General features: G+C 33.0%; 1 protein-coding gene across 1 annotated transcript in view; it reads right to left on the bottom strand.

The window, feature by feature from the left end:
• Positions 1-27,524, bottom strand: part of LOC130450990 (tyrosine-protein phosphatase 99A) — a 471,371-nt gene that overhangs the window by 23,424 nt on the left and 420,423 nt on the right. The window contains exon 6 of the mRNA XM_056789764.1: positions 23,486-23,600. Coding sequence (XP_056645742.1) covers positions 23,486-23,600 — 115 coding nt within the window. The remainder of the gene's footprint in view (positions 1-23,485; positions 23,601-27,524) is intronic.

The raw sequence follows: 27,524 nt of genomic DNA, 5'->3' as shown, positions 1-27,524 counted from the left end.
GCAACTACGCAATCTTAATAAGTGTCTATAGATGCCTCTGCAACGATCGACTTGAGTAATTGAAGCATAATGAAAAAGTGATTTCTAGTATTTGAAATAATACACTTTATATAATGTTGAGAATATACTACAGTGTGGTTATTCTATCTGATGATAGTCTAAAAACTATTCGTTTATTTTAAACTAAATTATGTAAATTTTGGCAAATGACAGAGAATTAAATGTGATAATAAATCTAAATGGTATCAAATTGTGTGCAAAGAAGCTTTAAGCAAGGATATTAGTATAGCTTTAAGTTTGAAGATACTCTGCGACAAGTTAACGTCTTCACCTTTCAAAGAACACTTCTCGAGAAGATGCACCATTAGATAGTCATCTGACAATAGTCTATTCTGATTGAAGTCAAAAGTGATATAAGAATAAAATTGAAGTATTTATTGAGTTCAAATATGTATGCATCCGAATATTATTCAGTACAACTACGTATTCGAAATAAAGTCAATAGTACGGATTCGTATTTTTGGTTTGAAGCCGCGATCACACAAGACTGTTTAGCAGCCGCTTCTCTCTAGCTGCTGCTGATAATATTGGTCACATTCAGCGGACGTAGGATATAGCGCTATTACTACCTATCGGTAACGGTTACAATCGGGAACATGTTGAGCGTTCGCTGTCAACACTTCTTTTTTTATGTGTCTTGTTAGTTTATGACGGATATATTTTCGAAATAGAGGCTATTTTGGTTGCTTTCATTGAACTTAACAAGAGTTACAGAACAATCGATTCAATAAATTTTCTCCTCCGCTACCGCTACCTAGTAGCACATATTAAAAGTGCTCCGAAACATGGCGTCCGCTCCGGAGCGTGTTGAGTTTGTAGCGTATGTGTCATCGAACGATTCCGCTAGGGTTATACAACAGTTGCACAATGGTTTCGTCCGCTGAACGCGATCATTGTCAGCAAGCATTACCAGCGACTGATGAATGCCAGCGGGCTAGTGTTTAGTAGTCGCAATCAGAAGTTGAACATATTCAGCTTTTCAGCGCTGCATCGCAATCACGTAATCCCCACGCTGGCGCCAGCCAGCCACTATAACCCCTAATAGCTTACAAGTGACTGGTGAATTAAAATGTGTCTAGCTGATTTTATTTAGCTCCGTTATACTGCATTTTTTAGTCCTGTGTTTGTGATTAATGGTGAATATGATTGGTAGCAAATTATATTAAAATAAATGTCAAAGATATTACTTTACAAAAGATATATGTACGTTTACGTCATTAATAGCGTATTAAATAAATGAAAATAAAATTATCATAACGTAACTTGTCCATTCCCCGGAGAAGTTTTATAAAGGACCAATAAAATGGGTGGCGAAGTTTCTTCTTCTTCTCTTGTTTTTCTTTCTTGAATTCTTGAATAGATCAATCTAAGAAAGCTAGGTCAGAATAGAGGCTGAGGTGTCAACAATTGATTTTCTCCTATATACCCGTGCTAGCTTTTCTTGTATTGTTTTTTGTTTAAGGTGTTACGTTTTGTGCCTAAATTACGGTAGTTTTTTCACACATTAGTTTTATAGTTATAGTTTATATAGTGCTTTATTTTATGTTATTAACTGTGATTATGATGATTTTTTTAGCAAGTATATCAAAATGTATGAAAGAGACAAATGAAAATTCTGTATACTAGTATGTATTACCTATTTTATTCAATGTACTTCTAAATAATAATATTTAAATTAATTAATATTAATATTTTTCGAAAAAACTTGGCCGTCATTTGAATAGGTGTGACACAAATCTTTTTTCATGATTAAATATAATCCATTTATTCCAAATTTGGATCTTCATTTACTAAATTTCCAATTAAAAATATAGATACAAAACATAAGGAATCCGATTAATCTGGATCAATTTGGATCAATTATGGGTCATAGATTGATTGTGGCATTAGTAACAAGAACAATATAATCTCTTTGCAAAGTAGTACTACACAGTAAAAAGTAGGCTTCTGAGATTGTGTGAAGTCAAATAAGTTTATTGGTAATTGTTCTCTCAACCAAGCATAAAAAATTAATTCCATGACCATGTTATGTTTAGTTATGTGGCATTACATCATGTAGGGCTGAATTTGAATAGTAAATGATATCACAGGGATGCGTTTTACCAACAACAGGACTAATTCTTAATTGTTACCTGATTTACCTGATTTACTAAACCCACCTATATCAAATGTTCCATGATATAGACGCAGGGGTTCCCTCTTTTGGAATTCCAAAAATTCAATACAACAGTTTGTTTGAACTATTTATGGACGTACTTGTACAATAAAAAAAAATCAACATTCACTTCATCTTCACTGTTTTTTGGTTATGTCAACTTGTTTACTAATATTTGATATCACCTGCCGTTATAGAAATATTATTTTGGTGTGTTTTGAACATTTTATTTTTGATTTTCAGCGATAATACAGTAGATCTTACGGTAATATCAATGTACTGTGCTTAATATTAAAGAAAAATAATTTAAATCAATTTCCGAACTTGAAACTGTGATATAATTTAAAGTTTAGTATTCATGTAATGTGTTATGCAGTATAAATGATTTAAAGTATTTAATGAGGCAAATCAGCGCACAATTCCTTTCTAGTCCTTTTCTGCTTTTTGTTGAACATGGAACCAATGCTGCATTATCATCAGGTCGTAGAGGCTTTTATGATAATACAAGAATCAACTATTGCAAGAAAATTACGTGGATATTAAAGGACTAAGTTATTTGCAAAACGAACCGAAGCCGATTTGCTATTAGATTTAAAATCACAGGAGTTGGGCGGTCCATAAGAAGTTGTGCGTGTGTCTAATATAGATTTTGGAAATTTGTTACAAAGAGTAACAACTCAGTCAATAAAATTGATAATAGAGTTATTTATCCATCCCACTTTTCCATAATTAAAATAATTTGGTAGGTAATAGTTAATTTGTAAGCGTAACATGGGCACTTACTCTTGCGTTCACCTTTCAACTAAACATTCCTTTAATAGCTGCTGTTGGATCTCCACCACTCACAGAATGCAACGTCGCTGCAATTGTGTAACCACCGTCCACACCAATTGCGTTACATGTTGCACATGTAAGTTTATACGACTTAGATATTGCTAGTGAATTCGAGTAGAAGACTGCCATAACCAGATTTTATTATAAAAAGGATAGGCCAACTTCATATACGAAGACCGTTGACATTTGGAGCTAACACCACTATTATAATATAGATACGGCTTCACAATTTATATCCCATGTACTTTTCTGGACAAGGGATACGTTCAAAATCGACCAACCATACGATGAGGCACGAAATAACGCATTAAAAAAGTAATAAACGAAATATCAATAGCTGAATTGAACTTATTAAAAAGGCTAATTTCAACTCCTATATATATATATATATATATATATATATATATGTTATATATATATATATATATATATATATATATATATATATTCCTATAAGAAAAATTAATTATTCTTTGGTTTCCACATCTCAAATATATTAAATTTATTAGAATTTACTAAATAGAGCTATAAATTTTACTTAAATTATTTAGATCTTTTTTATCCTTATTTTGATATTCATAATGAAAGTGACCTATAGATCAATATAAATAAGCAAATTGTCAGTATCTATCGATATCATATTTTGATAAAGACTTAAAGAAAAGTCGAAACGTCAAAATTTATCTTTCTCTTAACAACTATAAAAAAAATTTTTTTGAAACAGGAGAGAACTAAAATCAATAGCATTTAGATGCATTAATATATCAAAAGGTCTAAGAAATAGGAAATTGAAGAAATAAGTCTACTGTGACCTAAAATTAGGTATTAAATTGAAAAGTCAATTTTATCACCGTCCTTTTGGAGTCATATCTTTTGATCTCAATTTATAAAGAGCCTACTTGTAAACTTTACCGCATAAGTAATATAAACATCGCGAATTTACAAATCGAGTTTTCCTGAAAAGAAAGTTATAAACACGTGTGTCTCACACTGGTTAGGGGAAGTCGGGGTAATGGGGCCCCCCTAAGCTTATTGCTATTGCAGCCCCCAATTTTTCTCTATAAAATTTTAAAAAAATACAGTAGACATGAAAATATTCTCTTTAATATTCTATACAAATATATTCTATATTAATATTTCAAATAACAACACAACATAAAAGTCAAAAACAGGAATGGTCATGTGGCTGGGTAATGGGGACGTGGGGCTATTATTTCCCCTGTCTTTTTGTTCAAACGCAATAGTCACAAACAAAACTCTTGTTTTTCCACTGCCGCGCAATCTTTATGTGACGAATTCCCGCAAAAGATACATCTTAACCAGATTTTATTATTTTTCCCGAATTCACCACAAACTAGGCATATTTTTTGGCCAACTATATTTGCATCCCTCTTTTATTAACTTCTGCACTCATATCTTCACCCGAACCCCACCATAATCCCAAAAAACTCGATTTACGTTTCGGTTGCCCCAACAAGAAGAATAGTAAGAAAAAATATTTACCTTCAGTTCACAAGTTTTCCGAATCGTACAGACCATTGGAATTCACAAATTTCACATTCAAAACCGGCACGAACTTTACATGAAACGGTACTTTCTGAGATTTACTCCGCTGCCATCTACAAGTGAGTTTCTAAGTTCTACAAATTTATTTCGGAAGTTACGCAACTAACGAACAGATGGCAGCACATTCAAAATTCAAAATATAGTCGAAGGCTAATGAATAGGCTTGTTTTCACTAAGAATAAATCGGATGGCTTTGAGTTTCTTATGATTAACCATGATAATTAGTAAATAAAAAAAAACTTTTCTGTAAAAATAATAAAAGAGTAAAGCTCAAACGTGTGAACACAGTATGCGTAAGCTGATATTAGACTAGTGACGTGAAGCGTATTTTTCATTGTTTCATTAAAAGTAAAATTAGCATATAGGTTAGGTATGCTAATTTCGGTTATAAAAATAGGCGTTACTTGTAGTTGTCAAAACTTTGGCAGATTCATATTCCATAGAATGACCTCCAACTATCTTGTTTAGACATGACATTTTTATATTCAAGGATAGTGTAATTATTCTAGTTTTAAAGAAACGAAAGATTTTTTCTCTAACATTACATGACATAACCCCGGGTCAGGGATGGTTGTCACAGTATTTGGGGTAAGTAGTCACATAATTAAGCGATTCACAAAAATAAACACTAATCATAATTAAGTAATCATTTTTTATTAGAAAATAGAATCTTGTACATTGTATTAGTAACTTAGTGAGATCACAAGTTCTGTAAATTAGTCAGAATATTCAGAATCACAATTTTGGCATATGTAATTGGGTAGTCCAGGTGCGCAAGCTTCGTGAGCCCAAAGTTTGCAATCTTGCCACTGAATCTATTTATTTCCTTTAGTTATGTTTTTCTTTTCTTTCTTCTCACTTAACACACGTTTAGATACTTTTTTTTCCTTTGCATCTTGTTCTTTCTTTTTCTCTTCTGAGTCTTTTCCGGTGTATCAGTTAGGATTACTGATTTTCCTTTTCTTTTGTCTGCTCGCTGTAACTTAGGCGGAGGTGCTTTTGGTACGGGTTTCAAGGCTTGCGGGGATATATTAGAGACGTTCTTGAAGAACTATTTGATTAGGGAATTGCCATTTATTCCATTGGAATTTGATTCTACGACAATGCTTCTGGCAGTTAGTAGACAATCTTTTCAGGTGTAATTGCACGAGCACTAATATTGGGGTTATCATTTTGAGCCAGTGAAGGGTTATCAATAACAGGCAGGATCATAGCAGGTTCATTGGTCCCAAAGTTATGACTTCATCATTAGGTACAATTTCATCGTCAGGAACTGTTACTAGTGGTCTATCAGTGACGGATGATGGCATAAAATAGTGGTCTTGAAATATGTCTCTGTTAAATGGACAAATCCCGCAGGCTTTATACCCTGTGACAATATTGGATGGTGAAACTGCCAATGGAAAAGCCTGAGCAATGATTCCAGGGATATCGTAAATTGTCATGCTGTCTCCTGGATGATTTACCATCCATTGATCCATTGTGTTATTAATATATTTCTTTAGGGGCCCATAAACCGACCTATTCAAGGGTTAAAGGCGATGAATACAGTGCGGTGGAAAAGTTAGCATAACTATGCCATTTTCTTTTGCAAAGTTTAGTCCTTCGATGGATAGATGAGAGCTGTGGTTGTCTAAAAGCAAGAGGCATGGATTTTCCTTAGTTGACTTTACGTGGTTTTAGAAAAGCAACAAATAACTCTTCTGTCATCCAGCCTGAGGGATTGCTACCATCTTTGCAGCCAATTGGTTCGTCTCGTATGACATAGCCTTTAAAATAAACCCGGGCAAAAACAAAGAATGGTGGAACTGAATTGCAAACTGCCGAAACAGCAGCAGCTAAGGTGACTAATGTGTCTCTTTCAGCCGAGGTAATGACACTAACTTGTTTAAATCCTTTTCTAGCAACAACTTTGGCCGGTTTTTGCACCGTAGTTACCCCAGTTTCGTCCATGTTCCATATGTCTTGTGGTTGAATACTGGACCGTTTAATTACCGATTCTAGATTATCAAAAAAACTTTTGACAATATGTGGGTTAAAGCTCGTGGATCGAGCCAAGCTAGTAGCTTCAGAAGTTCTTATTGAAAAAACTGGGTGTCCCTTAAAAAATCACGTGAACCAATCGGAGCCAGCCAACTTATTCGATTCCCAAGACTTGGGAACTTTTAAGTAGATAGACATAGCAAGCTGGAATGCTAATTTACCAACCTGCTTCGGAAACAACCCAAAGTAGACACTTGAAGCCAGAAGTAAGTATTTTTCTAGTTCTTCCTCTTATTCGACTCATTTTTAATAGTATTACACACACTTTGAATACTATTCTTCAAATTGCTGATATCAAGTATCGATGGGTTGAGATAAGTATTACCTAGAGTTCCGAATGAAATTATTATAGCATCATCGCGAATGAATCACATTTTCTGTTTAATATTGAGTGAGATATCCCCAAGTAATTAGTTTCATTAAAGGCCGAGACAGATAATGGGGGTAAGTTGTTCTTTATAAGTCCCATCCATACATTACTTGAAAATACATTTTGAAAACGGTGCCTTGTATTGTTGTGCGGGTATTCTTCTGGCTATACGTGATCATTGTGAAAATATATGATTAAAAAATACTCAAGAGAAATGTACTTCATTGTTAAACGATATATATTTTATTTATAAATTAAGGATTTCGTTGTATTGCATATTTGTCTGTAATTCATCCATTAAATTTGGGTTTGGTGATTAAGTTTTGAGATATATGGAACAGACAAATAAAAACAAATATTTATAATTGGATATAGCTCTATTTTTTTTCAAAATATTCTCCATTAAGATCAATACACTTTTGTATGCGTTTGAACCAATTGTCAAATTATTTCTTCCATTCCGATTGAAGTACCTCCAAAACTTTGATTTGGACGCATCAACTGCTTCTTCAGCTGGAGAAAAACGTTGACCTCGCAATTTATTTTTGATCTGACGGAATAAGAGAGGATCATTGGGTGCCAAAAAAAGGACTGTACGGCGGATGATCCATCAATTCGATGCTTTGACTGTTACAAAAACGTTTTTGTGTGATACCTTGCATTGTCGTGATGAAGAATCATTCGACTTCTGCAATTGATTTCCTTGATTTTTTTCAATACTGCTGGCAAAAAAATGCTGGTGTATCATTCAGAATCAACCGTTCTACGTTGCTTGTGTGGAACATTGGCGACATGTCCAGTTATTCCTAAAAAACAGGCGACCATTTGCTTCGAAGTTTTGGGCTCATACCCATATACCCATGATTCGTCGCCTGTCACGATCTTATAGACTTTTTTTGAAGTGCCGCGATTGACTTTTTTCAGCATTTCTTTGCACCAATCGACACGAGGTTTTTCTTGAGCGATTGCCAAATTATGCGGTATCCAACGTGAACAAATCGTTTTGATGGCAAATGTTCAAGCAATATTGAATGTATGCGAGTGGTACTAATGCCCAAGTATGCCTTAATCTTACGAGATGTCACATGACGAGTTTGCAATATCAGTTTACGCATAGAATCGATGTTTTTTGGCACAACAGTCGATTTTGGACAACCTCAACGAAATTAATCCTGTAGCGACGTGCGACCACGATTGAATTCGGAAAACCACAGGAATACGGTGGCTTGAAACATCAAAAAGTCGAAGCGAGTTGATCGGCACACTGCTGTTGGCTTAATCCACGTCAAAAGTCATAGATAATCATTTAATTCCATTTATGACCAAGATGAATGTTTCAATTATGTGAACAACTCAAATATTACTTGTATGATATCACGTTCTGAGTACTTTCATCATTAAAAATGCCTTACTTTATGATGGCTGCGTCAGATTTGACATATTTACATCAGTGTTGCCATATCTCAAAACTTGAGTAGCGACCCTCGTATCTGAGGAATATTTTGAGGTAAAAGAGCTTAACACGCTGGATGTGGCAAAGGTAGTGCGTACTTCTGGGTGTCGATCAATTTTTTTCTGAATATCTAATGTATCTTTATGAACTTCCAGTATAGGATAGGTGTTGGTGAATACGTCCAATATAGAATGATGAGACGGTCACTGGTTACGGATATTTTGCAGCATAGCTATATGAAAATTACCATGTACTATATATCTTAAGCAAAATACGCATCGGTAATTTCAGAGTCTACACATATTTTATGAAACGGATAAATAAAATTAGTAGTAGTAATTTCAATTGGTAATAATCATCAGCCTACTAAAAGTTGAACATCAAATAGACAAAAATAAATTACCAAAGTGACACCACCCTATTATCGCGCTGTTATTAAAACAAGGTATCACAAAGGACATTGTATTTTACTCTTCCTGAATCTATTCAAGTGAAAAACATTGATATCAAAAAATGTTTTCAAATCTCGAAAAAAACTTGATAATAAATAATGTAAGGGTTTCTAAGACTTATGGTACGTCTTCTTTTAACAAGGAATCTATTCGCTTTAATGTTGTGACTTAGATACTGTTATAGAGTATCGATTTAAAAACTTACAACTCTCTAATAGAGAAGGCTCCATAGAAGCTTTGAAAAATTGAGAAAAATGCAAAGCCATGTCTTATTTATTTTTAAGATAGTTATAGCAGACACGACTCTTAAATCCATAAATGGAAAGAGGGATCGATAAAATAACAAAATGGTGAATATTTGATCTTTCTTTCTAGAACCCTAGAAGATAATCTCCCTATCAAGTATTTTGCAACGAAAAAATAATAATAAGTGACTTTTAAATTTTGCAAATGTCCACTATTTTCTAAAATTTCGAGAAACCTCTGCATAAAACTCTCCCTACGCAGCTTCTATTCACGTTTGCAAAATCTTGGGGCTGTGATTTTGGATAGCCCAATTACACTTCTTCGACTATTTCACTATCAGGAAAACTATCAGCTAGCCACTCTCTAGCTATAGAAAATCTTTGATATAGTATGATATGATCGTCTTGTAGAATCATGTTTTCAGCCATATCAATTTTATTTTGGAAAGTAGTTGTTATTAAGAAGCCTATAATTGTTTTGAACAAGGTAGAGCTCACTAGTTGGATTTTCACCAATTAATAAAGGTCGAATACTATGGTCAAGAATATTATCCCAAAATTTTGATGCTTCTCCAGATTTTGTGTTAAACTTCTCTGAATACCCATCAATAAAAAAACGCACATTCACAAATAAAGCGAAGCAAAATATTCTGCTGTAAAAGCCGTCACTGTTTCACAAAATTCCATCCTTATATCGCAATCATTGCCAGTTTCTCTAAATTTAGCAACTAGTTTCAGAACATATACTTCTACATTTTCCATAAGTAAAAAGAATTTCAGTTGAAGTTTGAAAAATATGGTATTTGGATTTATTAATACAGAATATTTGAAAAAATCTTGGGAATTTTATATTATATTTTTCTCTACGTTATAACATGTAGGATAACAAAAAGTGAAAAAAAGTGAATTACATTATTTTAATGATAACTTTAAATTTAATATTCCGCTTTTTTATCGTTTTGTGGCATATTAGCAGTAGAAATACTTTGAAAATTTACCATCTTCTATAATATAGTGAAGTATTTTTGGTTTTTAATATTTGACATTTTTCTCAAGATTTCCCGTGAACTGTTGAAAAAGGCCAGATTTGTAGTATAGAGGGTGTTACTTTTTATATTGACACCTTCAACAGGTGGTGTAACGGGGGCTCATACGCTATTAGGTTAATGCTATTAATAGCTTGTATTCATCGATGAAATGAAGGATATTATGGTATTCAATATATTTTCCTGTAATTGGTACTTTATGTACTTGCTGTATATATTGTAGACTGGCTTTTTCCCAAAACTCAATGACGGTAACAAATTGATAATTTGAATTTTCCAAATATTTTTTTGACGATGAATTACTGTGTTCATGTTCAATTTGACGATTTTCATGCTGAACACACTGTTTACTGCGAGCACTACACCAACACTCACAACGAAAGTAAACTGTCTGTCTACCTTCGGTTATCGAAACGTAAACAGTTTACCTGCAGTCTCTGACGATAACTTGGTTATCGAAATTCGTCTCAGACAGTGTAATTGTGACTGTTGGTGAAGTGGTAGGTATAAATAGTGTATTCAGAACTAGTCTTTGATTCCACCATTGTAATATTTTTCAATCATTTTACAGATCAAATGAACACGAGCATTTTTTCAATCGGTTTTGGAATAACATTAATGTTTTCTTAATTGTTTTGGTCGACCTCCGTCAATTTTGTTTGAAGAATTATGGTCAAATTCATTGTAAGTAACATCGATATAAAGCAGCCTAGGATGGTGCTTTGTGGTCAAAAGTCAAGTACATTGATATACTTCATATATTCTTCCTTGAAGTATTGTAAAAAGTATCAAAGAATTTCAATTGCCAAACTTATATACCAACGCGAGTTTTAGAGATGGGCTCATAATATCCATTTCCACTACAAAAGTAGAGAATTTCAATAGTTTCTTAGTAGCCTCGGTGTAACGAATGACATAGCATTCCCAATACTGCCTCCGTATTATTGTGTGATTAATCCTATAAAAATTGTTTGGAGTACATTAAAAATACAACTACGAAAATATAACTATTGTATTTACATGCTTTTAGTGTAGTTGTATTCTATAAAAACTCTTAAGATTTTCAACTCGTTATGACCAAAGCGAGTTATGGGCAAAAAACATTTTTTTTTCTCATATTCCAAAGATTCCAATTTTGTTTATTATTATGCAACTTAATTATTTTAACGATGGGCAGCCGTTGAAGACGACAGAATCTTTTTTTATATTTTTTTCATAGTCCCAAATACATGATTTAGAACGCGTTGGAAACCTGGTAGAACTGCAAGCAAAAATATTTCTCAGACGTTAAAATATTTTCATTACTACAAAAATTTTCAACTTTTTGGTGGAAATGACAGATTGTAGTTTTGTTGATGTTGTGAAACATACTACCTTAAACCTTTTATTGGATAATTGGATTTCAAATCATTATACTAATTAAAGTTGGTAATAACTTTTGGTTGATGTGAAATAAAAAAAGATATAAATTGATTTACATGATCGCCTATTATCCCGCCCTGTGTATTATATCCAACTGCATGATTCTGGAGCAGAATATAAAATATCTCGGATGCTCCACAAACAACTGGCTCAAACCGAATCACGAAATTAGATGCAGAATTAAATAAACCAAAAGCAGATTTATATGCATGAGAGGGTTCTTATGTGGCCAACACTTAATTTTAAAACTTAGTTGTTTAGCTGTTATATATGGTCAGATTTAGTATACGGTACATAGTCATAGAGACTTTGAAATATAAATAAATAGTTTTGTTTCTCATTAAATTGCTTGGTAAATGAATCACTAAACTTAGAGGAGTCCATCAAACAAGCGCATTAAAAATTCTAAAAGAGAAGTCATGTATTTACTCATTTATGAAACGTAAAATGTCCACTTTAGAGTACAGCAATTTTATAGCTGACTTCTGTACAGTGTATCACTTTGATTTCTAGTTCTAACAAAAGTATGTAGTGGAATAAACTGAAATGTTAACAATTTCAATGCCTAGCTACATCAAAGTTTCTTCCCTTTTTTATAGATAATTCGTTGTAATTATCGGAATGTGACTTTGACTATCCGACTAGTGCTTGTTGTTTAACCCGTTACATGATTAGAAGTAGATCTTTATTTCAAACTGTCAAAATATGAAGTAGAAAAAGGGGATTGGATACGACGATACTGTAATTAAAACGAAGTTAATGGCTGCTATCAACCTACATCAGGCTATTAGGTGCAGTATAATAGTTTTAGCTATACCACTAATTTGGACAGGAGCACAGAGCTACGTGGCGCGTCACAATGTTACATTTGAATTTGAATTTAAAGACTTGGAGCGTTTGTCACGCACAGCAATAGATAAAGTTACCCTATTCGCAAGGACATTGTATGTGGGAATTATACTTCCAATGCAATGGTGATTGACCCAGAAGTTATTGTGGAGACTGATTTGACAGTTCCATTGTATTTGTCAATCAAATATTGCAGTGATATATACAACGAAGCACATATTTTGAATTAAAATTACATTGGAAAATTGTAATGAATAATTCAGCCAAAGGTTTGAATGTGAATGTTTTCAGCCGACTAATTCAGTTCTTAGTTTGTATGACTATAGTAAAATAGTATGGATGTCCTTCGAGAAAACGATATACCCGATTGTATGCGTAATAAACATCTATAGATGTGTCTATAGACACATTTAGATCTATTCATGCATGTTAAGGTATGAAACATAATGGCAATTAACGCAATACAAAATGCCGAATGTTTGATAAGTTATTTTTCTGTAATTCATTTGATTTTAATAAATTATTCCAATGTCGTTGGTATGAACTGTTTATTCAAATCTTTTGTAAACTGAATCCATTCTATCGAAAATTGATTTAACTGGTTGTTATAACCAAAAATATCAATTGCATTCGGAGCCAAATAACTATTGGAAGCTTCACAGTAAAATGACTATCAACCTTACCACAGTAAAACGTTTTTGGATTAATATTCGCATGATATATAAATGCATAGAACTGTTATTACTGGAGTACGGTAAACAATGAATGTATGATTATCACAGTGTTTTCACAAATAGTTTCATTTATGTTGCACTTTATGATAGATACAATTATAATAATAACTAATCAGTGAACCAATAAATTGTGAGTTAGAAATGTTAAACAATAGATATTTTTTTAAAGAAGAAACAAACTGATTAATCAATGTTGATCATATATTTTATTATAAGTGATAATAAATAAATTCGAGCAGTTGATAATCATAATCGGTTTCAAGAATTTATTTCGTAAAATTCAAACTAATTCTTATCTTACACGGTGTATGGTAAGAGATTTGTCTCAAAAGTATCGAACCTGCCTTTATATTTCCTTATATTCCCAGAGGAGTTTTTACGTAAAATAGTCTTCGAAATTGGTTGTCGTAATTATCTTCGGTCTATTTGTTGCATTAGATTCAACCCCTTGTTTGTCATCGAACAGATGACAAGTTTAATCTGATAATAATAACGAAAGTACTACTGTGCTGTAATATTGTATTGTAGTAGTGAAGCAGCCACTCACTGCTTATACAAAGCTGTTTTTATTCGACTGCCTCGTCAAACTTTCCAATAATTCTACAAAGTATAATTTGGTGACTATCATCAGCTCAGTATCAACTTCAGTTTGTCTCGACTTTCAAAAAAGTGGCAAAACCTGCCACCAATATTAATTTAGCAAGATTGAAGTAAAGGGAATTCGTTAATCTAATTTGCCTGTAATTTTTTAGTACGAGGGTGGTTCAGATATAAACCGGAATGTTTGAGTAAACGCTTAGTGGTTGCTTAGTATACTTATACCATAAACGAGAAGGATGTACTCATGCTTGTTGCGCAACGCATCATTATTAGTATTTTGGACGTGATATTTCAATTCGTTGTGCGATATTGCTGCTAGACAAAGCCAGACCGCATACAGCTCGGCTTATAATGTGAACATTAAACAAATTAGGCTGGAAGACATTTTTCTTATAGTTCCGATTTATTGGCATGCGACTATTATTTATTTGATCAATTGAAAGAGGTACTTGGCGGACTGCAATACGAAAGCAGGAGGTAGAATCCTTCGGTTATGGTTGTCACTCCCCAGTCCTGGTGCCAACAGGATAATATCCATTAATCACTGTGTATATACAAGAGGTATTGAAATGCAAATATACCTATGCCCAACCTAACCAAACAAAGCGTAGTTATTATATAACAGGTGAATATGAAGGTTCGAATTTGTGGAGGGAAAAATTGTTTTATTGCATTCAGTCCACGAAATGCTTTGTATTTATAATTTCTGGTTGATTTGAACGTTATTTTTATTGTATCTTCATAAATGAACTGTGCTAGAGTTTGTGGGGGGTTGTGTACAAATTGAATAGTCATGTTTAATGGGATATAAATCTTGTATAAGTGGTGCCCACAGTAAAACTTCAGCGTCAGCTTTTTAAAGTCCATTGGGCGATATACAATAAGTGGAAGTGCGTTCTTTTCCTGACAAAGAACTGGTAGACACCTATTTACATAAAGCAGTAAATATACCTTGAATAAATAGAGGTGATGGTTGGCTAGCATAAGCAATATCAACAGCACTCTCTTGCAGTTGTTTACATACCTAATAAGAATCGCGATTCGTCGCTGAATACGATCTAGCGCTCTGCCGTCTTGAGGTACTGTAGTTCTCAGCAGTAGGCAAACGTTGATGACAGGGAGCAGAGGCTCTATTGCAGTGATATAGTACTAATAGTTACAGGTGCACCTTTCTCTCTAAACCAAACGTTGATTAGCAATTTGACGTGTAGTAGTAAAATTTTCTCGCAGACGCTTGTTGGTAGGTGACCAGTTGGTGTTATTTTATCCACTTACATTATTCCCAAATGACAATTGTCAAAGGTAAGAATTTATTATCTACGTATGAAAGGTGATTGTGCGTATTTGTAGTCAATTTGATGAACTTATACTCTTTAGTCTATTAAGAAGGTAATTTAGAAATTTAGTTCTTACTCAATACTCAATACTATTTTACAAAAGAGCTTAATAGCTTGCACCGAATCATATTAATAGTATATCGAATTTTTCTATTTTTTTTTCAATCTGAGCTTCCATTTTCAAAAATTGGTGTATGCTTCACATTTTAAGTTGAAATATTGTATACTTTTATAGAATAACGAGAATAATGTTTGTGTTGACGTTTTGAATATTAACGGTCCATTGTAACAATATCTGCTTCAAGTAATCTACTCATGTAACTTAAGAAGTTTATCTTGTTTATTCATATTTTGTAGCACAACATAAAATTTATAAGCATTTTCATGCCGGTTATTTCTAAGATGACTAAAACGTATGTGGTTATGTGGTTAGTTTGTGGAGTAAGGTATTCATTTCTGAAAACAGTTTTTCATACAACTATAGCAGACATGAAAGAATTATTCATAAAATAATTTTCTTACTTAATAATAAGAATGAAAGGTAGATATGTTCATATCATAGAGAGTATTAATTTGAAAATGTACCAGATCAAAGCCACAAATTCTAAAATCTCAAATGAAAATGTAGGTAGAGAGTTGTACGATTTCAAATCGACACCTTATATAAGTATAGCTATGCATATTTTCACATAATCAATATGAATAACGTTTCGCTTTTTCAATTCAAGTATAAAAGTTTGAATCCCGGTTACGCTGATCGACTTTGCTATCTATCAACAAAAAAAAAAGAACTACCACTAGGAGGAATTCGTTTTCACTTTTAAAAGAGCACAGAACTTTTAAACTGAATTTTTTATCGAATAGATTTCGATATTTTTCCTCTTCATTTATACAAACAAATATTACCTATATTTGGATAATATTTCAGAATACTTTTAGGTAATTGACGAATACGGGTATTACAAAAACATGTTCTATGAGGTGTTTATTGAAATCACGCAAGCAGACATGTTCTGCTCAAACTTCTGCAATCTCTTGTAATTACCCTTTTGAGCTGAATAGGATTTAAAATCTGAAGTACTTATATTTAATCAGCATTCCATTAGCTCAATGTGCTTATTGTAGGTATTTTGCTACATTAAAGTCTCCATGCCAAAATTTGTCCCTTTTCAGAGAGCAATATTTGATTAATAGAATATTTCTAGCTTTTAAAAACAGACATTTGCATTTGTATTGTTGAAAAACAATTGTGGCTTAAACTTATAATAAAGTAATTTCTATGATAAACCACCTTACATTTTATCCCAGCACGAGACATTGATTAAGCCAGTAAAAACAATTATTATCGAAAACTACAAGATGCTATAGCTAAAGCTTATTTGGAATTTAACGGCTAAATCACCGGTATCTGAAATATACTTGGAAGTGATTATTGAACTTCCAACGAGCTCCTGCGCAATGGTGTAATTCATATTACAATTGCACAACAGATATCTTAAAAGTCCAAAAAACTATATATTAAGCACTTTAATACGAGAATTGAGATTGACAGTCCTGAGAGAAATTGATTCAAATTCAGTTCTTGGTTGAATATGCTAAACCTTTCAAACCTACAGTTGAACCCATTACGAGACTGGAGAGAGGCAATGAGACATATCATCGATGTCAGGTGATAGGTACATTGAAATGAAAGAAAGTAATCAAAACCTTTTCGATAAATATAATTTAGAAGACGCAAGATCCAAGGACAGCATTCTGGCAGCAGTCTGGAGATATTGAACGCTTTATCCTGTAATAAAAATTCAAAATATATCACATGCTTACCAAACTCAGTACCAGTAGAGAAATTTTATCTTTTAGTGGGAGTATAATGTATTGCTTTTTTTATTTATTCAAACTATTTCTAACAGTGAGGTGAATTTATACACAATGTCTCTTACTTAATTGATTTATTTACACAATTACACTAGACTATTAACTATCTACAATAATCATCCACTTATACTTAATTAACTCATAGTTTATTGAAATTTACTGGTTACTTTTACTACTTTTATCCGTTCACTATGACATTCGATTATATACTGACTTCTCGTTATACCAAAAGGGATTTATCAATAATAGAAAGTCGATGTATTTGAGCAACTATTATTATGTATAAGTGTAATAAATAATAATATAAAATAATAAACTAAGAGAATTTAATTAGACGGAACATATTTGATTTGATAAAGTACTTTATTATTTTGCATTGGAAGTGAAAAATGCAAAATATGTAGTATTTTGAATTTGAAATAGTACACAAAAAGCATTTACATTTATATATGTATTTATATATATTTCTTGAACTATTTTGTAGATCTCTAAGAATTAATTCAGTTCAAGCTATATTTTAAATAATTCAAAAACATAATGATGGGTTATACCCCCAGAAAAAACTGTTTATGAATGCAAAATACAATGCAACTACTCCTTCAACGATACACCAACATAGTAGATATATACGAGGATATTTAGACAATATGTGTGAGCAGTTACTTAGACTGGGAAAAAATTTCTACTATACTCATGCAAATCACGGGATTCTTGTTTTATGAAGTGTCTTCACGTAGTGCTTCAAGAGAACGTCGCAATGATATACTTTGATTATTTTAAAATCAAAATACAGGGTTTCAACAGAAGTGCGTAGTTTGAATGACATATTTTGAAATGTTACTAAATTTTGTATTTGTTTAATATGAATATGTATGTATTGATAAAAAGTCCAAAATTTATCTATCAATAATATACTCGTATTTTCCCTAAGTACGATAATAGGTTTCATTGATTGCCTTGCCTTGATAAGTTGTGTATTGGTTTGAAAAATCGTTCTTCTTTACTTCCTTCTAATGCGTCACCACCGCTAACTATCGAAGTTCGTTCTTGATATGTACATGCAACCAAAAAAAAAAAAAATGTTTCGCTATAATTGTATGTATGAAAATTATGAAACCTTACTAAAATTTCAGCCATTTTGGACGCTTAGTTGTTGTTTGACAATCGTATAAGTCAGAGATAGAGTAAGTTTTTAAATATTGGCTATATGATTTCTATTTCCTAGTTTTTGAAAGCTGTTCCGATTTTCATTATGATATTTATTAGATCCAATACCCAACCTTTTCTGGTAGTGCTTTCTTCATTTAATTTGTTACATTATCGTGTCCTAGTACCTTTCACGTTTCACTTGTTGCCGTTTGCGTCTCTTCTAATGTGATATCCTTTTCCAGATTTATTCTTTTTGTCTGTTTTCATATTCTCTTTTTTTTTCACTCACGTATTGATCATTTAGGAGCTCCTTGAAGTATTCTCGCCACCTCTCCATAATTTGGTCTTCCCCCGAGATATTTTTTTTATTTTAAACTAACCTGTTACTCAATATTGAAAAGAAAATTTAAAATGTGGTCTACTTTAAAGACCATACAAATCATTCCAATGAGTAACATATATTTTTTGATTTTCCAAAAATATTGCTATAAAAAGTCCATTTCAAAAATGCTGCTTTCACGTTTACATATTCACTTTTTTATCTTAGTAGTTGTTTTTTATGAATTGATCACGTCTCAGTTGAAAGATATTTCTTTTATTATTATTTTGTTCTATTTAAAATAGTCGCGTTGATATTTCACGTTCCTGGAATCAACTCAAATTCCTAGTTAATATGATTAAGGAGGATGTCTTCAAATATAAGTTACAAATACCCTTCAAGTTACTGAAAAACTGTGATTCTACGATTGATGTACCGATACCGAGCAATAGAAAACGTGACGGAAAAACCAAGAAATTGACGGCTAAGTTTTTCTATAACACGTACAAAATTTGGTTCATGATGCTATCTAATACACAACCATTAATTACTTGGAGAGTTACAGCATATTTTGGAAAAGTTGGTAAAATACAAGCATCTCCTTAAGAGTTTAATAGAATATTCTAGGGCTTAGGTGGGTAACCTTTTTACTGTAGAGGCCATATTTAAATTAGGCAGTAATAAGAGAGGCCGCATAAGTTAATTTGCCTAGGAAAGTGACTTTTGTGAAATTATTATAGTATATTATACCAAAAAAACTCACGGGGGCCGCAGGTTCACCCCCTCTGTTTTACGGCTACGATTTTGCTATGATAGCAGTGGGGGTAGAGGAGAAGTTGACAAATTGTCATCAAAATTTTGTAAAGTTGTGAACAGTAATTGTTGTTAGATCACTGTATCGTATTAAGAAATAGCTGAAGCGCCAGTATGCTACAAATTGGTACCAATATGGGATTGTTTTTAATGACAAAAAAGGAATAAAGTGATTTGTTGATGGTGAAGCTCAAAAGAAGGCTACAAGAGAGACTAGTGCTAATGAAGACGAAGAATTATTGCCTCACTGAAAGATCTGGATTCGTAGGTCAGTTTGAAAGATCTATTGGACGTTGTAGCTGCTTTAGATAAATTATGAGGTGATTTCTTGTTTGGGCTGCTCAATGGAGGAAGGTATGTCGATGATAAATGCAATGAACGACAGTTTAAAAAAAGATAACAATGTCGACGTTCCCATCAATATTATGAGAAGGATAATGAATGATTAGAATTGACCACATAATTACTTATGCCAGATGTAGTCAAGTTATTATTATTATTATATATTATTAAGTATAATTAACGTCACGTGAAAGATTGTGATGAGTTCAAAATATCTCAAAATAGAAATATTTGTTTACTTGTTGTTATAGTACATGAATTGATGGAATAAAACAGAAGATAGATACCCACTATTTAGTATAAACTTCTGGATAACCTTAGAAAATGCCAATATTTAACCACCCTCCATTTGGCTAGCGAATTTCACCAGACTGAGATGGATGGAAAGGATGTACAGAAAATCGCTTTCAATACAGAAAATTGGTATTACGAATATTAGCCGAATGCCTCTGGACTAAAAAGTGCCCCTGCTACCTTTCAGAGAATTCTCACATATCAAGTGGAATCAAAAATGAGAAGTGCCCTGTATATTTAGACAATATAATACTTTTTCCCACCTCGTTACAAGAACATCTAGAAAGGTCTATATCTGTTTTCCAGATACTTCGTGATTCTAATTTTAAGGTGTAGCTTGATAAATCCGAGTTTTTGCTGAAATAGGTTGTACGTTGTAACTTTCGGAGCTGTAAAACCCAATACTGATAGAATAGAAACAATCAAACAATTTCCTATACTGAATAGTATTAAACGGTTTTCTAGGTTTGCTAAGTTATTATCATCCCAATAGTCTCAAAAATGATCAAATAATTCGAGAAATCTTCTAATCTCATGATGCAAGCAAGCAACAAGAATAAGACGATATGTCTAAGCAAGTTCAAGTAGATGAATCTATTCAGAACAAGAAGTTGACGAACAAAATGAAATGACGAAACTATGAATCCCAATTCCGAAAAAATTCTGTCGTAGGTATACCAATATCAGCCTCACCTTTAAATTTTGGTAAAAAATCAAGTAATTTTATTCTCCAGCAAGGCCAAAAATTACTATCTTATTCGAAAGGACACAACGTATCAAAGTTCAAATATCCGAAAACATTTTTGAGAATGATATTATAAACTTCATAAGAGAATAAGTATATCGCACCAAATGTTCAATATTATCTCTATTTTTAAATACCAAATATGTACGAGAAATTCTCAATAGTTTTACAAAATCATATCAGATCGCCTTCATCAAATTTAAAAGATGTAACAAACTACTAATTGACGTGACAGACAGACATTGAAGAACTATAATGAACTATCACGAAAATTAATCGGTCCTAACATATATCAATACTTATATGTAAAATTTGTCAGCAAAATAGATAGGAGCGACACCTCATAAGAATGGAAATAAATAATCCTCCAACGACTCCAGATTCGTTTGGAATCATTCATCTAGATACCTTTACTCTTGAATGAGCAAAATTTCTATCTATCGTAATTAGTTTCTCCAAATCCGCTCAAGCTTATCACTTGAACACATTTTATGGAACTAAAATCGTTAATAATCTAATAAAATTCTTGTCACATCACGGTACCTTTACCGTGTCTAAACACTGTCTAAACCGAGTTACTGAAACATACAAAATTGAATACACTTTTGCAGTCAAGTTATCCACAGTCAAATGGAATAGCTGAAAGGTACTACTCGACAATAATCAAATATATCAGAATATTAAATACAAAAGCATTCTTAAAAAAAATAAAATCACTTATCCAATTTTTGCTTATAATTAGCTTCTGCACTATGCAACTTAATTCAAACCTATAGATATTATAAACAGTCGTATGAGAGACAACAACCCCCCTCAATATGGAAATTGATTAGGTCCTAATAAATGACTTTAGAAACTCAGCAAGATCGCCGATGTTTCCAGGAGAAGTCAAATAACATTCAGTTTCAATCTTGCTTTTGTACTAGAAATACACCTTTTATTGTAATTGTCTCCAAATTTTCTATAATTGTATTGATAAATATTTTCAAGCTATCAAAATTGTTATTCATGTGAAGAAGGAATTATATACAATATTTGAGTATTTTGGTCCATAAATGTATTAGAGAGAACAGGGAGATTAATCCAATGATCAACAGAAAATATCAAAAAATTCTGTGGGTAGGTAATATCCTGTTTTGTGGTATAATCTAATAGGAGAGGATTTATCTTGAAAAATACCCTTTTGTTCGTCCTACACTGAAGTTGGTGATGTGAATACATGTAAATTTATATGCCGCCGCAAACAAAAATATTAAAAATTCTTATACCTGAAATTTATTCTTCAAATCATCGTTTTAAGAATCTCATTTTAAGAATAACATTAGTGAAGCTAAAAGCGATATCCCTGTCGATATGCTAAAAAGTGATGAACGAATCTTAGTTCATAATAGTAAATAGTGCTGTATTGTTTAAAAATAAATGACACTAAGTGACAACAGATGTAATACTTCCAGAATGAAATGAGAGTATAAGAAAGAAATTCACTCAGAAAAAAACGATACGGTGTGTGGCGACCTTGTAGCTGAATACACTCCTGTACCCGTATAGGCATCGACAAAAGGAGGCTCCAAACAAATTTGCAACTGCGCAAGGGTCTGTGTAGGATGTTGCAAATTAAATACTTTCTTCCTCATCGTAACCCACACATGTGATTTGAATCTGGTTCATTACGACCAAACATTAACGGCAGTTTCTTAAAAAACTACTTCGCTCTAAGTATAATATGCGCACTTTGAGATTAGGCAGTAAATTAAGTTGTAGGACACCATTTACATAAACTTTTAATTTCACCCAATTCTATCCGTTTGATATTGTCTTCAGAAAATTTTTTCTGATTTTATTGTTCTGTAAAGCACATTTCAGTTCAAAATATTCCTAACGTACATCTCTCCACTTTTGTTGTGGCCCTCATGGATTTATAATAAATATTACACTGTAACCAAGATTCATCTACACAATATCGATGGAAAATTCACGTATATAATTAGATATCCAAATTTCAATTTTATTGCAACCAGGATTTTGATCAACATTAAGCAGCTAACCCACCTAACTAGATTTTCATATGTAATTTCGTGAAAAATATTGCATACTTTTCCTGTTAAAATATTTACTCCAATTGGTATCTCACTTACACTAAGTACGCGAGGACAGGTATTTTATTAACCACTTCTGGAGTAATTACAGATAATCCGTCCATTTGACCACTTTTAAAAGCAGAAACCCATTTACAAATCATTCCAAGGGACGGAGCACTTTCAGGATATAACTTTCACTCGCTTTATTCAATTGTTTTTCCTTGTACAAAATAATGTTAAATCGACACTCGAAATTATCTGTACTCCATATATATTCAACAAGAATAGTTTTTTTGTTTAAATGCTAAAACTAATTTATGTTTCTCAGATTATTGTAGAATTGAAAAAGATGTCATCAGAAACACGGTGGAAGTTAACGCCTAGGTATTTATATTAGTACTTATTTATTCGTATTAAGATTTTTTCCAATAATTGAAAAATTCTATATAGAGTATAAAAATCATGTGAACTAATATTACATTATTTATTTCATAATATTCTCTGTATTTTGAATTGTACTTTATCTACATGTTTGAAAATAAAAATTATTTCTTTATATTATTTTTATCCTTGAAATAATATCTCCTCACCTAGTTCCGGGACATGTTTCTCTTTCGGTATACTATTTAAATGACAGTATCACCGAAATCCCAGAAACTTAAAGCTCAAACTTGTAAGATATATTGAATATTAAATTTGCTTACCTCCTTCATCTGTCATTATTAGTACGGTAGTGTTTGGTCCCAGACCTTCTGGATTAAATACCTGTACAGTAACGTAGTATTGGGTCCATGGTTCCAATTGAGTTAGAAGATGATTCTGTAACAAAAAATAGATGGGTATTGGACGATTATCACAAAAATACTATAGGGTAGGCCATATTTTTTCACATCATATTCAAAAATTTCCAGTTATTTTTTATTACTTTACTATTACAACTTAAAGACAACCTAATATACTACGACTAGTATATTATGTTGTATTTTGTATGCGCAATTTTTATATTTATGGGCTCCTTGCTAATCTTTCTTATTTACAATTTTTTTCACATATTTTTCTCTTGTCTTCTACTAAAACTTTACTCGAGTCAACAGCTACCACAGAGACAACATTGTGTGTAGGTGTTATTATCCAGTCTTTTGTTGACATGTTACTTCTGAATTCTGTCTGGGTGTTATTCACTGTATTCAATAAGCCTATGTTTTCAACTATGCATTCGTAATTAGTGAAAACTACGGATATACGTTTCTAGATTACACTCATTCTAAATTAAATTTTTTTCTAGAACTTGAGTTATACTGAAAGTAATAATATAATGTACTCTAATTATATATAATTTACTTTTCAATATCAAATTATAGATAGATAGATAGATTTATTTTCATACAAGGTGTCGAGAAAGGGTATCGGGTATTTGTAAGTTCAAGTAAACAAAAAATATTTATAAGCAATAAAAACTTTTATTGTTTTTTGATACCATATGAATTGGAAAATTATTTGGAAAAGATGATGTTATCCAAATGATGACCGTTACGTTGCTGGCACTCTTCTAAACGGGAACGAAGATTGGCGATAACACGTCGACACAAAGCTCTTGATATTGCTGCCATGTCTGACCGGATGTTTTCCTTCAATTGGGTTAGGTTCGATGGATTATTTTGATAAACCTTACTTTTAAGGTATCCCCATACAAAATAGTCAAGCGGGCTAAGGTCAGGGCTTCTGGGAGGCCACTTGATGTTACTCCTTCGCGAAATGACTTTATTAGGGAATAATTCATTCACAACTTCCATCAAGTCATTCGAGGTATGGCAAGTTGGAACCACGTTCTTGAGTTGAAACCTGCAAACTCCTGCAACTCTGGGACCAAATAGTTTCGCAACATTTCGCAGTAACGGTCACTATTTACATTGATTGCTCGGCCTCGTTGATCTTGATGAAAATAAGGACTAATCATTCCTTTAGCAGACATAGCGGCCCAAACAACGACCTTTGGGCTGTGCAGGGGTCATTCATGCTTTCTTCTCGGATTCTCGACTGCCCAGTACCGACAATGCTGCTTATTAACATGACCACTCAGGTGAAAATTTGCTTCGTCGCTGAACAGTATGTTTTCAAAATTGTGAAATCATTTCGTTCGCAAAATTTAGTCGATTAGCATAGTCCGTATCCTTCAATTCTTGAACCAATTGAATTTTATAGGGTTTTAAATGCAAATCTTCCTTTAAAATCAAATGTAAGGACGATTTTTTGATGTTTAACGCTTGGCTTCGCTTTCGGATGGATAAAGACTTTTGACGAAACGGCGCCTCAACTTCTTCAAATGTTTCTTCATCGCGAATTGATCAAGGTCGACCAGAGTTTTGAATTTAAACTGTCGCACCTGTATTCTCGAACATCCTAATCCATTTTCTAATGCTATCGTCACTTGGCGCGTGGCGTGTACGATATTCCGCACGATACAGACGTTGAGCAGTCATTATTGAATCACCGTTACAATAATACGCTCGTACGCAAAATGCGCGATGCGTCCCCGAGTACTGTTCCATCGTGATTAAAACTCCACAAAATGGAGGACGCCACGAACCCCTCCCTGCTTCCTTTCGTCGCTCCGTTTCGAAGGTGGCGCGAGAACAAATACCCGATTCTCTTTTTGGACACCTTGTATAGAGTCAAGCTTTCTAGAACAAATTTCATTTATGGCCTCATGGTAACCAAACACCGCTTGAATGAGCATTATGCTGATATTTTTACACACTTCCACAAACATCTCATAAAATTGTATACTATAATTTTGATGGATGGAATACTTTGTTATTAATTTTGTTTCTGTTGCTTGTATCTTAACTAAGTGATTAATTCTGCACATTGTGCTATGATTCTATTCATAATATTTAGTTTTTGTAAGACGATAAATTCGGCTCTGAAATTCCTGAAGTGTTTTTTAAATAAAATTTGTAGTTCAAATTAGTTCATGATTGACACGACAGAGGAAGAGAGTACGCTTGGTATCTTTATGTTTGCAGCTAAAGTATGCAGAAACATGAACAATGGTTTAAGGGTAAAAGACCGTCATCGTTCCTTAAGCCATTGTTCCTGACGATTCAATATGTTCATAATAGAAGCCTTTAGACTTTATGTAGCAACTTTCAAGGAACGTTCAAAATAGTATATAGTGAAACATGGGATTCTATATTTCATATTACACTGTGAAATTGAAGTATAAATTTTCTACCTGTAATTATTAAAGACGAATACAATAACTATCAAGAAGAAAGTGGCTTATAATAATCTGATTCTTCATTGTGTACGTTGTTTACTGAGTGTTTAAGATGCCTCCGTCAATCGTGAGTCCCGCCGATTGTGAAGTACGGGCTGTTATATGATCTCTTAGTGCTAAACGAGTAAAACCGATCGATATTCATCGTGAGATCTGTGAAGTTCACGGACAAAACATTATGAGTGATGAAATGGCAAGGAAATGGGTGAGAGCATTTAAAGATGGCCACACAAATGTGCATGATGAAGAACGGAGTGGGCGTCCTTTGGTCGTTAATGAAGATTTGGTGCAGAAAGTGGACGAAAAGGTGAGAGAAAACAGACGCTTTACAAGTTCATCATTGTGCGACTACTTTTCTCAATATTCTCGTAGTGTTTTGTATCGCATTGTGACCGAGAACTTGAAATACCGGAAATTGTGTTGGATTCCAAAAATATTGACGGATCTGCACCAAACCCAAACCAAAACCAAAAATGGCGACATTCATAATCACCCAAAAAAGTGAAGTTTAAGCAAACAATTTCTGCCCGGAAAATCATGTGCACAGTTTTTTGGGACAGAAAAGGAGTATTGCTAGTGGAGTTTCGGCCTCGTAATGAGACAATCAATGCAGCGTCTTATTGTGAGACATTGAACAATCTGCGTCGTGCAATCCAGAACAGAAGATGTGGCAAGTTGAGTAAGGGTATGGTTTTGTTGCATGACAATGCCCGTCCACATGTGGCTAATCGGACCAAAGATCTCATCAAATCTTTTCAATGGGAAACTCTAGATCATCCTCTCTACAGCCCTGATCTGGCGCCCAGCGACTACCATTTGCTCCTGTACTTCAAGAAACACCTGGGCAGTCAGCGTCTTCGAGACGTTAACGAAGTCAAAACAGTTGTGATACAGTGGTTAACAAGTCAGGCGACAGAATTTTATGAGGAGGGTTTTCAAAAACTGGCGTCACGTTATGACTAGTGCCTCAATATTCACGGAAATTATATAGAAAAGTAGATTAAGGTACAGGCTATCATGTAAAAATAAAATTATTGCGATATCTTTGCACTTCTTTTTTTAATTCCAAAACGGTACTTACTTAAAAAATTTGCCTCGTATAAATAACCGTTTAGTTATCGTGCATTGTAAAGCATATTAGACCATTTGTCTCTATTCAAATTATTCTTACATATAACAATTTCGATACTTCAAATGCAGAAACGATGTACTATGAAAAGGATAATGGTTATTTTATGTCAGTTAAAATATAAAAAATCAACCGGGATATATCTGCATGTAGCGATTCTTTTTAGATCCAAAATGATTAATTTATTGGCTTTTTGACAATGTAAATAGCTTAACATCGAGATAAAGCGATAACATTTGCATTAAATTTTATTTATTTTTAATAATGTGTTTAACAAATACATTCCTATAGATGTCTTGTTGAAAAACGACTTGTGCATGCTCATTTACATGAG

This window comes from Diorhabda sublineata, chromosome X, assembly GCF_026230105.1.
Source record: "Diorhabda sublineata isolate icDioSubl1.1 chromosome X, icDioSubl1.1, whole genome shotgun sequence".
Lineage (NCBI taxonomy): Eukaryota > Metazoa > Arthropoda > Insecta > Coleoptera > Chrysomelidae > Diorhabda > Diorhabda sublineata.
Note: the sequence above shows the minus strand (reverse complement) of the source record. Positions and strands in the feature narration are given on the sequence as shown.